The sequence below is a fragment of the Vespa mandarinia genome, chromosome 10 (assembly GCF_050613455.1).
Source record: "Vespa mandarinia isolate Hongniang chromosome 10, ASM5061345v1, whole genome shotgun sequence".
Classification (NCBI taxonomy): Eukaryota; Metazoa; Arthropoda; class Insecta; order Hymenoptera; family Vespidae; genus Vespa; species Vespa mandarinia.
Genome location: NC_140819.1, coordinates 5,419,791 through 5,432,708, shown reverse-complemented (window position 1 = coordinate 5,432,708; position 12,918 = coordinate 5,419,791). Strand labels below are relative to the sequence as shown.

The 12,918-nt window shown below is 29.9% G+C and overlaps 4 protein-coding genes across 8 annotated transcripts; 1 reads left to right on the top strand and 3 right to left on the bottom strand.

The window, feature by feature from the left end:
- Positions 1–445: 445 nt before the first annotated feature.
- On the bottom strand, positions 446–6,070 carry btz (CASC3 exon junction complex subunit). 2 transcript variants are annotated; one of them, XM_035876913.2, is made up of 9 exons: positions 5,646–6,070; positions 4,750–5,174; positions 4,506–4,644; positions 3,971–4,122; positions 3,482–3,894; positions 3,007–3,384; positions 2,830–2,862; positions 2,422–2,678; positions 446–2,333 (listed from the first exon to the last, which is right to left on the bottom strand). In XM_035876913.2, the coding sequence occupies exons 1-9, from the start codon at positions 5,742–5,744 to the stop codon at positions 1,728–1,730; spliced, it is 2,502 nt and encodes an 833-aa protein (XP_035732806.1). In that variant the 5' UTR covers positions 5,745–6,070; the 3' UTR covers positions 446–1,727. The 2 variants fall into 2 exon arrangements, with proteins under 2 accessions (XP_035732806.1, XP_035732807.1); XM_035876914.2 differs by lacking the exon at positions 2,830–2,862 and having other exon boundaries at positions 448–2,333; positions 5,646–6,068.
- LOC118446361 (endoplasmic reticulum lectin 1) lies at positions 5,153–9,577 on the top strand. Of its 3 annotated transcripts, none has more exons than XM_085659798.1 (8): positions 5,153–5,223; positions 6,667–6,805; positions 6,903–7,076; positions 7,156–7,674; positions 8,063–8,116; positions 8,581–8,742; positions 8,840–9,079; positions 9,157–9,574. In XM_085659798.1, the coding sequence occupies exons 2-8, from the start codon at positions 6,671–6,673 to the stop codon at positions 9,403–9,405; spliced, it is 1,533 nt and encodes a 510-aa protein (XP_085515924.1). In that variant the 5' UTR covers positions 5,153–5,223; positions 6,667–6,670; the 3' UTR covers positions 9,406–9,574. The 3 variants fall into 3 exon arrangements, with proteins under 3 accessions (XP_085515924.1, XP_035732810.1, XP_035732809.1); XM_035876916.2 differs by lacking the exon at positions 5,153–5,223 and adding an exon at positions 6,299–6,583; XM_035876917.2 differs by lacking the exons at positions 5,153–5,223; positions 8,063–8,116 and having other exon boundaries at positions 6,294–6,805; positions 9,157–9,577.
- A 1-nt stretch (position 9,578) lies between these two features.
- Positions 9,579–10,841, bottom strand: LOC118446186 (mitochondrial import receptor subunit TOM40 homolog 1). Its single transcript, XM_035876539.2, has one exon. It carries the CDS (start codon positions 10,839–10,841, stop codon positions 9,861–9,863), a length of 981 nt encoding a protein of 326 aa, XP_035732432.1. The 3' UTR covers positions 9,579–9,860.
- Positions 10,842–11,505: 664 nt separating this feature from the next.
- Positions 11,506–12,835, bottom strand: IFT43 (intraflagellar transport 43). Of its 2 annotated transcripts, none has more exons than XM_035876926.2 (6): positions 12,712–12,835; positions 12,405–12,580; positions 12,276–12,305; positions 12,166–12,218; positions 11,996–12,068; positions 11,506–11,863 (listed from the first exon to the last, which is right to left on the bottom strand). In XM_035876926.2, exons 1-6 carry the CDS (start codon positions 12,748–12,750, stop codon positions 11,641–11,643), a joined length of 594 nt encoding a protein of 197 aa, XP_035732819.2. In that variant the 5' UTR covers positions 12,751–12,835; the 3' UTR covers positions 11,506–11,640. The 2 variants fall into 2 exon arrangements, with proteins under 2 accessions (XP_035732819.2, XP_035732820.2); XM_035876927.2 differs by having other exon boundaries at positions 12,166–12,206.
- Positions 12,836–12,918: the final 83 nt, after the last annotated feature.

Sequence of the window (12,918 nt, the reverse complement as noted above, 5' to 3'; positions counted from 1 at the left end):
CTACCGAGGTGAATTCGGTAATAATTTCGAATCTGTATAATATACTGTTGTATATATTAGATGTATATAAATGGAATAAAATTATATATTCCATTATACATACATACATCAGAATATTTGTACAGATTTATGTATGTATATGAACGACTATTTCTTATCAGGTATTACAAGAACAGGATTAATGTGACATATAAATCAGAGACTATCCGAACCTATTCATTTCCTTTCTTTTTTTTTTTTTTTTTTTTTTTTGGTTTGCTTATAAGCTATATAATCAAGTTATTAGCGGTACATTTTGTTTACAAGCTGCAACGTTTTTAGTGTAATGATAGAAACAATATATATACATATATATATATATATATATATATATATATATATATATATATATATGTATATATATATATGTATATATATATATATATATGTATATATAAATAATCGTTATTATTTACCCAGAAGGGAAGAACCGATCGAAACGGACATTCCCTAAAAACGCATTAGCAGTGTATATTTTAAAAATATATAGATCACGCGACTTCATACAAAATATTTCGTTTTTCTTATTTTTTTTTCTTTTTTTTTTTTAGTATTATCTTTTTCTTTTGTTTTTATTCTTTTTTTTTTTCCTTTTAATGTTTGATTCTCTATATGATCAAATAAATGCTTTGCACGTAAGATTTTGTGAAGAAAAGAAAAAAGCTTCTTTCTAGTAGTGTTAAATATCATATATAACTAAAGTTATATGTCTCAATTAAAATACGCTAAGTAAGTTTTTTATTTAATCATTTAAATAGATCATTCGAATCACATAAGGATCGATAAGACAATTAATGAAACAGCTATGCACTGAACTGTATTGTATTTACAGTGATCATGTTGTTGAGAAATCTTTTTTCTTAGCATCTTAGTAATTATAACGTCATTTCAAACAGCATAATTATCTAATATGCTATATCTTATTTTAGAATATATTATATAGAGGATGTATTTGTTAAATATCGGTACACGTAAATCACCAATCCCTAATTGGAAAAAAGTAGCGGAATTCAATATAAAGTACAATACAACTGCAACATGTTGGATATTGAAAGAAACAAAATGTAAAATACATGGCAGTATAGTTAAATACGAATTAATAAAAACCAGCCATATAAGGAACCGTAATTATCACTTATAAATTTTGATATAACTAGAAATTTACATAGTTTGACTGAGTTACATAATTGATAAAGAATTAATATATATCCGCTACATGGTGTTGTACAGGCTTGCCTAAATGGACGTTCAAGATCGCATATTTCTTTCAATGGCATTAGATAATCAATTCTCATTTATGAAAAGTAATTGACAAACTTCCATGTATTATTGACATATTGATAATACAGTTTCATGTTTTAACATTAGATACAATTCATAAAGAGATTCAAAATGGAAACTGCAATATCTTAGACAAACCTGTATATCTTATATGTAACAGATACATCCTGCACTTAGCAGGAATCTGGATTATTCAGTACACAATAGCATACAAGAAGCAACTTGCTGGGACAGCTAATATCTGATTGATTCCCAGTTTCACTTTTTGTAATATCTCTACAAAAGACATTATAAAACTGCAAACAGAAGGATATCTTTGCGATAACACATCTCCTTTCAACTCGATTATTATATAGAACCTTTAGATATTCTAATATATTGTTCTATCAATATCTCATGTGGATTATTTAGGCAACCGCTTCCTCAACAACAGAAGTTTCAGGAACAGTAGTTTCGAGCTTAGGTGGTTCACTATCAGTCTTATCAATGTCCAATTGTATAAACTTTGAAGTAATCACACTTTTACTATCTTCAACTGTCTTCAGTGTTTCTTTGTTATTTATATCTTCTATTTTATCCGTTGTAACGACTGAAATCTCTACTGATGTATTTATGTCATCAATATTTTTAGTTACACTTTCTTCGTTTCCTATATTACTCGATATTATACTTAAGTTTTCTTCCTTTTGTTGAATCGATTCTGATTGATCATTTTGTAGATTGTCAAACTGTCCTGGCACAGTCTTTTGATCACTTTCCACTGAGTTACTTTTAACTTCTTGTTCACTTTGTTGTACACTACCAGGTTGGTTAGTTTGTTGATTAGATTGAGTACTTCTACCTCTGCCACGACTACTTTGATGTTGCTGATTATCTGGGGGTGGAAGAATTGGAATGGCTGCCTTTGGTCGTCTTACAGGAGCTGTTTGTTGTTGTTGCTGTTGCTGTTGCACAGGACTATAATAAGTACAACCTTGTGGTTGGAATAATTCTTGTGGAGGTGGTCCTTGTGCCTATAATTTTATTGATTAATATTGAATGAGTTTTATTAATTAAATCAAACAGCCAAGAACAATTTATTATTCTGATTACAAAATTTACCTGCACAGGAGAAGTGTAACTTTGATAGCCTTGAAAATTTGGTTGAAATGCTGGTCCATTGGGTCCAGGAACATAATTAATTATGCTAGGAGGAGCAGTTTGAGGTGGTATAAACTGAGGTGGTGGCACCAAAAATGGAGGTGGAGCATAGCTAGCAGGTTGACCATTTGGCGGCAAAGGTATTACTGGTTGTCCAGCCATAGGAGCAGCTGGAGCAGCAACGGGTGCAGTTTGTTCGAAATGTCCTTGTGGATAACCTGTACAGATATAATGTCATGGTTCAAAACTTTGAAACAGACATATTTCTTGAAAATGGTAGGGAAATTAAAAAATAATCGGTAATAAGATCCTGCAAATTCATTCCAAAAAAGAAACGTTTTTACGTGACTATAGCACGTCACATCTTACCTTGGGAGTCTAGAACGCCTCTTGGATTTCCAGCTATATAAATGCATATAAAATGGCCGTTAATATTACATATAGATATTAAATCTATCCAGTAATATAAGAAACAGCTTTATAACTCTAATATTATTAATTTTATTACTCTATTATACATACACAGAATACATTTTGTTTAATTACCTTGAGGAGTATAATATCCGTGTTGACCATGTTGACTGTGTTGTCCATGTGGTCCATGTTGTCCATGCTGTCCATGCTGTCCATGCTGTGCGTGCTGTGCATGTTGTGCATGTTGCGGATGTTGTGTATGTTGTCCATGTTGTCCATGTGGGGGCTGATAATTCTGTTGTGTAGGATTCTCAGAAACTGTTGGACGTTGACGAAGGCTGGAATACCGTTTTGGTCTGTTACCAGAACTATCCTGCTGTTGTTGATGCTGAACTGTTTGTTGCTGCTGATGTCCTTGCTGTGACTGTGTTTGATGAGATTGTTGTTGCTGCATTCTTGGTGGAACAGTGTTTGTTCTTTGTTGACCCGAGGATTGTGCATAGTAATTTTCTACAAAAAAAAAAAAAAAAAAAAAAAAAAAGGTTTAAAAATAAAATTCAATATATTTATAAAACTTTGATTTCTCATTTATAAAATGTCAACTTACTATTATGTTTACCACTCTGATGATATTGTCCACCATCATTGATGTGAATATTTTTCATATCATGTATAATTTGATTATCATCGTCATGCTGTATTGCATTACTTCGTCTATTTTCAGAATTTATTGGACCAGCTCCTCTTCCTTTTGGTTTGGTTTCAATTGTTCTATTGCTCAATACATTGTTATTAGCATTTGCCTTAAATCCTCTTCCACGAGTTCTGCCTGTTCCGAAATTTGTTGACTCTTGTACATTCCGTTTATTACTTTCTCTTGGTAAAGTTTTTGTTTCAACAGATTTCTCTGCGTCTCCACTAGATCCACTATTTCCATTTGTATTCTGATTATGGTTTCCATGTTTTCCTTCTTTTTTCCAAACTGTATTATTGGACTCATTTGGAACTTTGTTTTCATTTCTACAATTAAAATAATTAAAATATACGATTAAACTAAATATCATTTATAATAACAGTTGCCATAATATTTACTTACGTATGACCAACAGATGCTCCGGAAGATTTTGTCTTTTGCCCGTCGTGCTGTGATTGTAAAGGTGGAAAGTTTTGTGTTTTATTTATAGTTTTACTTTTACTATTATACCATGCTGATGATATTACTGGTTCTTCTACAGTTGTGGAGGAATTCTATAATAATCAAAGTTGAAGAAATAATATTCTTTAAATATAATTTTAAATGATTACAAAACCGCATATATCAAAATGATAAGTAATATTAAATTTGTAATCAACATTAATGACCTCAGCAGTTAAAATGATGTGATGTTTATGAAATGTCAAAATGAAAAAAAAAAAAAAAAAAAAAAGAAAGAAAGAAAAGAAAAGAATTGAGGTTAACATCCAATGCTGTCCAATCTATATCAATATCAGCAATAATATAATTAACTAAATTAAAAATATACTTTGTATACAAATACAAAGCAAACAATTCTAATATATGTTATTATGTTTCATGTGTTTTAACATATATTTTGAATGCATAAAATATTTTTATAGAAAGTTATAATCACCTTATTAGTACCAAGCGCAGGAAAATCTTCTCCACTTCTATTAAACTTTCTATTATTGCTTTTAGATGATGTATTATTACCAGTTTTACCATAAGCATCTTCATCTTCCCAGTTACGTGTATATTTATTTGGACCACGTCTGTATATATATATATAAATATATAAATATAAATATATTAAATATCAAATAAAGAAAACATTTTAACTTCATTAAATTTATATATAATTAAAATATAACTTTTACCCATATCTTCTTCTCCTTCTAGCTCTAGGTGGGCCTTCTTCATTTCTAATATCATAACCATATACTGCTATCAATTCTTCATGACTCTTTGGAGCTTGTTCTTCATCATTATACCTATCATGATCCCATCTATCTTCCTTGTCTTTCCATACTTTCTTCTCTTTAGTTTCTCTTTCATTTGTAGTATCAGCATTATTATCTATAACTTCATCCGTAGTTCTATCATCATGTTCATAAAATGTTCCACGTTTAGGTATATATTGTGGATTTCGTCTATCTTCATCATCGTCTAATTTCTTCTGGGGTTTCTCTTCTTCTTGTCCATCTCCACTTTCTCGCAATACACCTTCTTGTGACTCAACATCAGAATCAGTTACATAAACATCACATTCCGAATCTTGATGACCATCAGTTTGTTCGCTACTCTATAAGAGAAACAATACCTCTACCATACTACATTTACATAGAACACAGGTACACATAATAAATCAAATTAACAAGGAGTTTTACGTGGCTCTCATTACGAAGTTCTCATATGGTTATAAATTTTACGAAAATTCAAAAAAAAAAAAAAATAATAAAAAATAAATAAATAAAAAATAAATAAATCAATAAGTTTATCAAGGTTTTTTTTCCGAAAATCATTCGAACAAGATAACCGTAAAACATTAACGGAACTAGATAACCAAAAAATTACTAATAAAAGTAAATTATCGAATTGTAATGATGTATTTAAATATAATATTGGTTTACTTAGTTAAATAAAGAATATCGAGCTTCCGACCTCATTTTTTATTATCGATAAATCCAAGAACAATATTTTGAAATAATTGAGCAAATTCTCATGAAAATAGGAAAATAAAATGTATGTAATTGAATTTTATGTATTCACTCACTTGAGTCTCTTTTGTGGCGTTCAACTCCTCGTAAGAATCCGAGAGATCATCAGAACCACACGATTGATTGGATTTTCGACGACGTCGCGTATCAGACATGTTATTTCGAGTGAAGCCACACGCGTTCTACAATCGTTTCCGTTCCTTTTGCTTTCTTTTTCTTTTCCTTTGACAACGAAGGTTCGTTGCACGAAGAGAAAAGTTAAGAAAGCTTATCGTTACTTATCGTATTGTCTCTTGAATCGAAGGAGATTCTCTTAAAATTCTCGTTCTATACAGTCCAACCGACCTAAGTACACTAATTAAGAAGGCACACCGTCCTTGTATTTTCTCTTCAGCGACCACAACGATTCCGTTAGGTCGTTGTCAAATTGCTCGGCAGCAATGGCGGTCATGTTGAATTTGACGTGATCAGATATATACATTCCACGTTAATATAACCTTTGTTGTAAAATGACGTACAATTGAAAACATTCAAGATTTTTAATTAAAATCGAATTAATGTCGTTCGTTGATTAATAAAAATACGTAATTATTCAGTTTTCTTTTTTCTTTTTTTTCTTTTTCTTTCTTTTAACGAAATAATTGTTAAATCGATGAATCGCTTAAATTTCTCTTCGAATGATTGCCGCGCGATTATTATATGATTCATGGGAAATTAACGTCACCTATAAGTTTCACCTTGTTTCTTGTACTACGTGGATATACCGAAGTGAACGATTTCATTAATGCAAATATAGTTTCTTTTTTCGAAGAATCCTTTTTCTTTAATTATAAAATAATATCAATAGAGTTAAGCGTGCAAAAATATAATTTTTACCACCTTCGTAATATTATAAATCATTGAAATATAACATTTTTCATTGGTTGTTACTTTTTATTTAAAAATTAATGTGTACGTCGGGATAGATGGCGTTTGCGCCTATTTGATTAATAAGGTTTTTTGCTGTCATAAATTTATAAACGTTTTACTAATTTTAACATATTTAATCAAAATATGATAAAATAATTATTGATTTAGAAAAATGTGGAAATATTATTGTATTTACAACGTATTAAACGTTATACTTGCCAATACATGGGCCCACGAAGTAAAAAATTTCGATGATACTATCTTATTCAAAATTAATTGGCCAGACAAAAGTAATACAGAATTATTAGTGAGTATAATATGAGAATATTAATGAAAATAAAAAAAACTGTAGAAATGTGATTAAACGAAACTATTATAAAATTTATTTTTTTGTTTATTTATAGGAACCTGAAACTAATGTTGAGCCTTATTTTATAACAACTGCAAATAATGAACGTTATCAATGTTTAATACCAGATATGATAGAGCAAGAACATAATAATGCTGAAGTATATAAGGGATCAAATCCAATAGAAATATTATCAATGTTATTTCGTCAAAATACTTGTTCTTATAGGGTACGTATTTATTAAAGAACAATATGAATTTAATAAGATATAATATTCATTATAATAAATAATCTATTTCAATAAATAGTTAGAGTCTTATTGGACTTATGAATTATGTCATGGCCATTTTGTGCGCCAGTATCATGAAGATAGAGAAGGAAAAAAGGTCAAAACTCAAGAATATTATCTTGGTAATTTTGACAAATCACAAAATTTCAAACTTTCCGTTGAATACGATGAATTAGCAAAAAATTCTGATAAAAAGTCAGAGATACCAGTAAAGAAAGTAGATGGAATAAATATGCCTTATGTTGAAATTAAAATGGGAGATGGTACACTTTGTGATATAAGCAGTAAACCAAGAATGATAAGAGTTCTATATGTATGTTATCAGCATGGCAAACATGAAATATTTTCATTAAAAGAAACATCTAGCTGTGAATATGAGGCCATTGTTCTATCTCCATTGCTTTGTTATCATCCTGATTATAAACCACAAGATTCTAAGGAAAATGAAATTGAATGCCGTGCTGTGGATAATACACCCAAGAAACCTAGAGCACTTGTTGCAATGGAAATGGAGAGTTTGAAACTTCGACATCAAAAAGTATGATAACTTCGTTTAAATATATATTTTTTTATATTTATTTATTTATAAATATCAAAATCAAAATCAATTCATTTCTGAATGTGTTTCATATACAGATGCAAAGGCTTTTTTTTTGTATGTAGCGCATGATATGCACAGAACATCTCAAATTTGAAAATTAATTTAATTTAAACATTATTAGATTATATGAAAGAGAGCATGTTGCTGGATTAATATAGATCATAAAAAAAGGATTAAGGTTATCTTATTTCAATCTTTTAAAATCTTAATTTTTCAAAGCTATTGTTCTCTATCAAATAGATTATTTCTGAATACTAAATTAATAATTTCTTTATTTTTAAGTTGATTTATTATTTATAAACTGAATTGATTATTTCTTACACAGGATAACAAGCTGCAGAAAATCTATGCGATCTTCCATGTAGATAAGGAGGGCCAGGTCAGAAAATTTTCATTTTTGGGAGAGAGGCTTTACGCTTTATGCCCGTTGTCACATAATGTCATGGGCTTTTGCTGACATCTAATTCACTCTGCCCCTTCTTCATCTACATACTTTATTTCTTAACCATATAATGTCTAAATACTAATTCATATACTGAGTTTTAACTCCAACTGTTAATATATATTGCAAAACTATATTTTATTTAATACATTAGTCTTATTAACATATATTAGTAGTTTATTTGATCTATTTTACAAATAATGTGATAATTACTATCACATGAAACATCATGGATTCCTGCATCTTTATTAATCTTACACAATAATAATAATAATTTTTTTAATCAAAGCATAAATACGCTATGCATATAGTCAATATTAATCATCTAACTTTGATTTCAATATACAGTGATTAAATTTAAAATCTGTATTTATAATAGTATGATATAAAATTTATTCCAGGATGGTGATGCTCGTGTAAGGGTTGAAATACGACCAGTAGATGTTGTTGATAAGCAGAATGGTGAGGATGACTCTGTTAATTCGTTAATAGATCAAAACATAACTCCTGCAGAAATTAATTCGGTCCAAAACTTTCTTAGTGGCAAAAATTGTTTACATGGAGTAAGTATCTATGCATTATTTATTAATTAATTATTAATAATATTATTAATAATTATTAATAAAATTATTAATAATAATATTTTATTATAATAAACAGGGAAATGGTTGGTGGAAATATGAATTCTGTTTTGGACGTTCTATAGTCCAGTATCATACAGAAAAAGATGGTACTAAGACTACTGTTAATCTTGGTAAATTTGATAGACAAAAACACTTGGAATGGATTGCTACTCATCCTTATAAGAAACCAGGACCACCAGAAGTGCGTAAATATTTATCACACTTTTATAGCGATGGAAGTATTTGTGAAAAAATTGGCCAATTACGACAAACTGAGGTATTAGATTTTAATATTCAAATAACAAATAATATAATCTTAAATAAAATTATTTATTAATAAATATTATTTTTTAGGTAAAATTAAAGTGTGTTGAGAATCATATGGGCAGTCCATCCAGTATATCATTATTCTTATTAGAACCAAAAACATGCAAATATGTATTAAGAGTTGAGTCTCCATTAATCTGTGATATTTTAGAATATGCAGATGAAAATGGTCTTTTAAGTGAAAAATTTGAAACAGATTTTGCTAAATTGAAAATAACAGCTCTTCATGTAGAACAAGATGATTTAGATGAAAGAATAGCTAATGGAGATGATTAATGAAAATTGATTTTTTATTAATTTTTAATAAACGAATAGGAAAGGTACAATTAATTGTAATTTATAATAAAATTGATTTAATCACCGTGATTATTACAAAACATGATCACTAATATTGTTAATTGTACTTTTCTCATATAAAATTTGTGTAGAATTTTGTAAACATGCTTAAATGAATTTAAGTGTATATATTTTTTAATAATTATACAATAGTGTAACTTATAATTGTTTTTTTTTGTTTACTAGATCGGAAGTAAAAATAGTTGTACAAAAAAATTTATCAGGCATACAAACATTATTTAATTTAAGATATAAGTAATAAAGTTTATAAAAAGAATATTATCAATACATCAGTTTTTATTACTAAAGTAATAAAAAAAAAATCATAGATGTCTGTGATATAAATTACAGAACACATAAAATTAAACACATATTGTATGATCAATTAACAATAATTATACACCAATATCAAGACCTACACCTACGCGAAATTGCTGATTCAGATGATTCAAGTGTCCACTAATGATTAATGATGATTCTGGAATTGGATATAATTTCTTTTCAAATACACAACCAATACTACTTTCTGAATTAACAATGCCTTTGAAAATTAGATCAGCATATGGTATATTAATTTGGTATACTATAGTGGCAATTGATTCATGAATCCTCATATTAGTTTCTATTTCAACACCAAGTTGCAGTTGTTTGCTTGCTCGTCTATAATAACAAATATGAAGACCAGCTTCTCCTAAAGTAGCAGACCATGTTGCAGGTCCTGTATTATATCTGAATGCTACACACATTAATGTTTGTTGACCGCCAGTAATTTTAGAATTTCGAAGACAAGCTACTTCTGCACCCAATGTAATCCTAGATGTAATTGCTTGCAAGAAATGTAATACAACAATTCCTTGCTGCTTTAAAAATTTTGGATTTGCTAATGTTAATGCCAATGTATAATCATTGGACCGATATTCTATGGATGAACTAGAAGCCTTGTACTTAAAATTTGCAACTTGCGTAGACAATTTGAATCTAAATCTACATCCAAGTGTATGTACAAAATTTGCTGTCATGTTTCCATTTGGAATAATATCGCCTTTCACAATCGGATACTTCTCGTGCAAGCCCACTGCCTTAGTGCCAATGTAAGATGCGCCAAATTTGTATCCCGAAGGAGTTACAGAACTCAACGTTATTGTGTGCATTACATTGAAATGGGAACTGAGAACTTTCTTAATTATTAATCTTGCACCCTCAAAATTTTGTGGATAAAGATCCTTCACTTTTTTATGAAGATCCTCAAAACTCCCTGGATTTCCAGGTTTTCTGTCTTCTTCGTTTGGGCATGGTACACAGTCAGGAATATCTGTCTTATTTGAGGCTATATATGGATTTTGTTCTTTATTTACAATGGCATATATAATACCCATTATGATCACGAGAAATGGCTTCCTTAAAAGAAGTCAAAATTTGTATAAATTCGGCGTTCATCGAAATATTTGTACATTTTTCTGAGCAGGGACAAAACATTTAAATTGAATGTATTATTTAAAAATTCGAAAGCTAAAAAAGATGGGGTTAATAGTGAACATTTGAAATTTGCCGCTAAGAGGAATAAAAAAACGAAGGATGCGCAGTAGCATAAATTTGAGGTTCCACGATATTGTCAATAGATGACTCTGTTATATCATTGTATACCTGAGTTTCTCATAAATACTCTATAAAGGTATTTTATCTTTATAAGAGTTCAAAGATTACATTTTGATGGAAGTGTGTGCTAGTGATGGCACAGCTGAACATTGATCGCTAAACGTCGAGATATGGCAGATCTGCTCAGTGGGTGTTGTCACGTGGTCGCTTCAAGTAGCTTGTGTTCGGCTCCCGATTGCGCGTGCATGTTCGTGGTTTTCTTCCAAAACCTCGGATATGCACGCCTGCACGGTTGAGTCTTCACGTCGCTCCTCGAACTACCGCGATTTCCAAATTGGGGGGCAATCGAATAGGTCAGACGAGGTAATTTGTCGCTTCCATATACAGGCACTGCGGAAAAGCAGTATGCCATTTTTTTTTTCCCCCTCCATTACGAAGATATACTTTATATAATAACCCTACATTTGGTGATATTAAATATATTTTTTTTCAATAGTGTAATAAGAAATAATTTTTATTATATATATTTTCATGTATGAAAAATAATTTATAGAATTATGCTCGCATATCTGTTATTATTTAAGCATTCAATTTTTTCTGGACCTCGTTATTAATCTCCGATGCGACTTGCGTGAACAAAAGATTCCAATTCCAAGCTTCGTCGGGTTCCTTCACCATATTTTCATTATACAATTTTTCTGTTAAAGGGAAAAGACTTATCCCATCCAACGATGTAAATGCTTCGTTTTTAATTAAATCCGTATCTAATTCTTTGTAAGCCGTGACTCTGTTCGTGTCGATTCTACGTAAACAAATGAATGTTCAATGTAGATTAAAAAAATTTAGGTAGAAAAGAAAAAGAAATAAATGAATAAAGAATAGTTAGAATTTATTTATTTATTTGATAAAAACATAACATAAATATTTTACTTACACAGGTGCATTGGAAAGATCTGAAAGAACATTGTCCTCTTGAATTTCGTCTAAATCCGGTATCACAGGAATATCTGTAATAAGATCATATTGATCCAATTGATTTATTTTCTTTATTAAAAATGATATGATATTGGTTTATATATATATAATCTCTCATTGCGATCTTACCATCTTGTTGATTTTCTTTTCCAGTTGATCGAAATCGATCCCTAAGGAATAATCTGTTTTAGTGACTATAGATGTCTGATTCTATATTGTTGTTAATTATAAATACTCACTGTTCGATTATGTTAGAAGATGCCTTTGTTCTACGATAAAAAATAAACAGATTAAATAGTTTTTGACAATTACTGATTATTTTTAAATATGGAAGAACAAAGTCGAAATATTTTATATACGTCACTCACTTGCCACTTCTTAAATCGTCACCCCAACCAGTTTTCCTGGCACGAGGTGGCGCCACAGGTGGCTGCGTTGAACGTCCCGAGGATAATGACGTAGGACTGTTTAATAAATCCTCATCTGATTTTGAATCTTCCTGCGTAATATTTTGGCCTGCTCTTCTGCCCAGTCTAGGAATAAGCTGTAAACATTAGTCGTTTGAAAATATTTACAAAATTTTAACAATAACACTGAACACAGGTATACAGTAATACATTTACAACTGCGTGTAAAATATTTAAGAATTTATGACGACGATTTAAAGTAATTTACCTTCTTCGATGTAATTTCTAAATCCGTAGCCCAATCCATCGTTTTTAAAATACAATTTATTTGTATTTCGTAGAAGAATTAAAGAGAGAGTGTCGGTTTTGTGTTTGCAAGTGGTAACCATGACAATTGACAGCATTCTCATCGTGTCGATAAAGTAGGAAAGGCGGGAATATTTGAAAATAAACACATTGCACGCATTATCTTTTG

Bases quoted from the DNA above. Each gene is read 5' to 3' on its own strand.
- btz (XM_035876913.2), bottom strand. From the start codon at position 5,744: ATGTCTGATACGCGACGTCGTCGAAAATCCAATCAATCGTGTGGTTCT. The intron at 3,895-3,970 runs GTAAGTAAATAT...TTTTAATTGTAG, and splicing joins GGAGCATCTGTTGGTCATAC to AAATGAAAACAAAGTTCCAA. The intron at 2,334-2,421 runs GTAAATTTTGTA...ATAAAATTATAG, and splicing joins GTTACACTTCTCCTGTGCAG to GCACAAGGACCACCTCCACA.
- IFT43 (XM_035876926.2), bottom strand. From the start codon at position 12,750: ATGGATTGGGCTACGGATTTAGAAATTACATCGAAGAAG. The intron at 12,581-12,711 runs GTAAATTACTTT...TAATGTTTACAG, and splicing joins TAGAAATTACATCGAAGAAG to CTTATTCCTAGACTGGGCAG. The intron at 11,864-11,995 runs GTAAGTAAAATA...TTGTTTACGTAG, and splicing joins GATCTTTCCAATGCACCTGT to AATCGACACGAACAGAGTCA.
- LOC118446186 (XM_035876539.2), bottom strand. From the start codon at position 10,841: ATGGGTATTATATATGCCATTGTAAATAAAGAACAAAATCCATATATA.
- LOC118446361 (XM_085659798.1), top strand. From the start codon at position 6,671: ATGTGGAAATATTATTGTATTTACAACGTATTAAACGTTATACTTGCC. The intron at 7,077-7,155 runs GTACGTATTTAT...TTCAATAAATAG, and splicing joins AAAATACTTGTTCTTATAGG to TTAGAGTCTTATTGGACTTA. The intron at 7,675-8,062 runs GTATGATAACTT...TTTCTTACACAG, and splicing joins TGAAACTTCGACATCAAAAA to GATAACAAGCTGCAGAAAAT.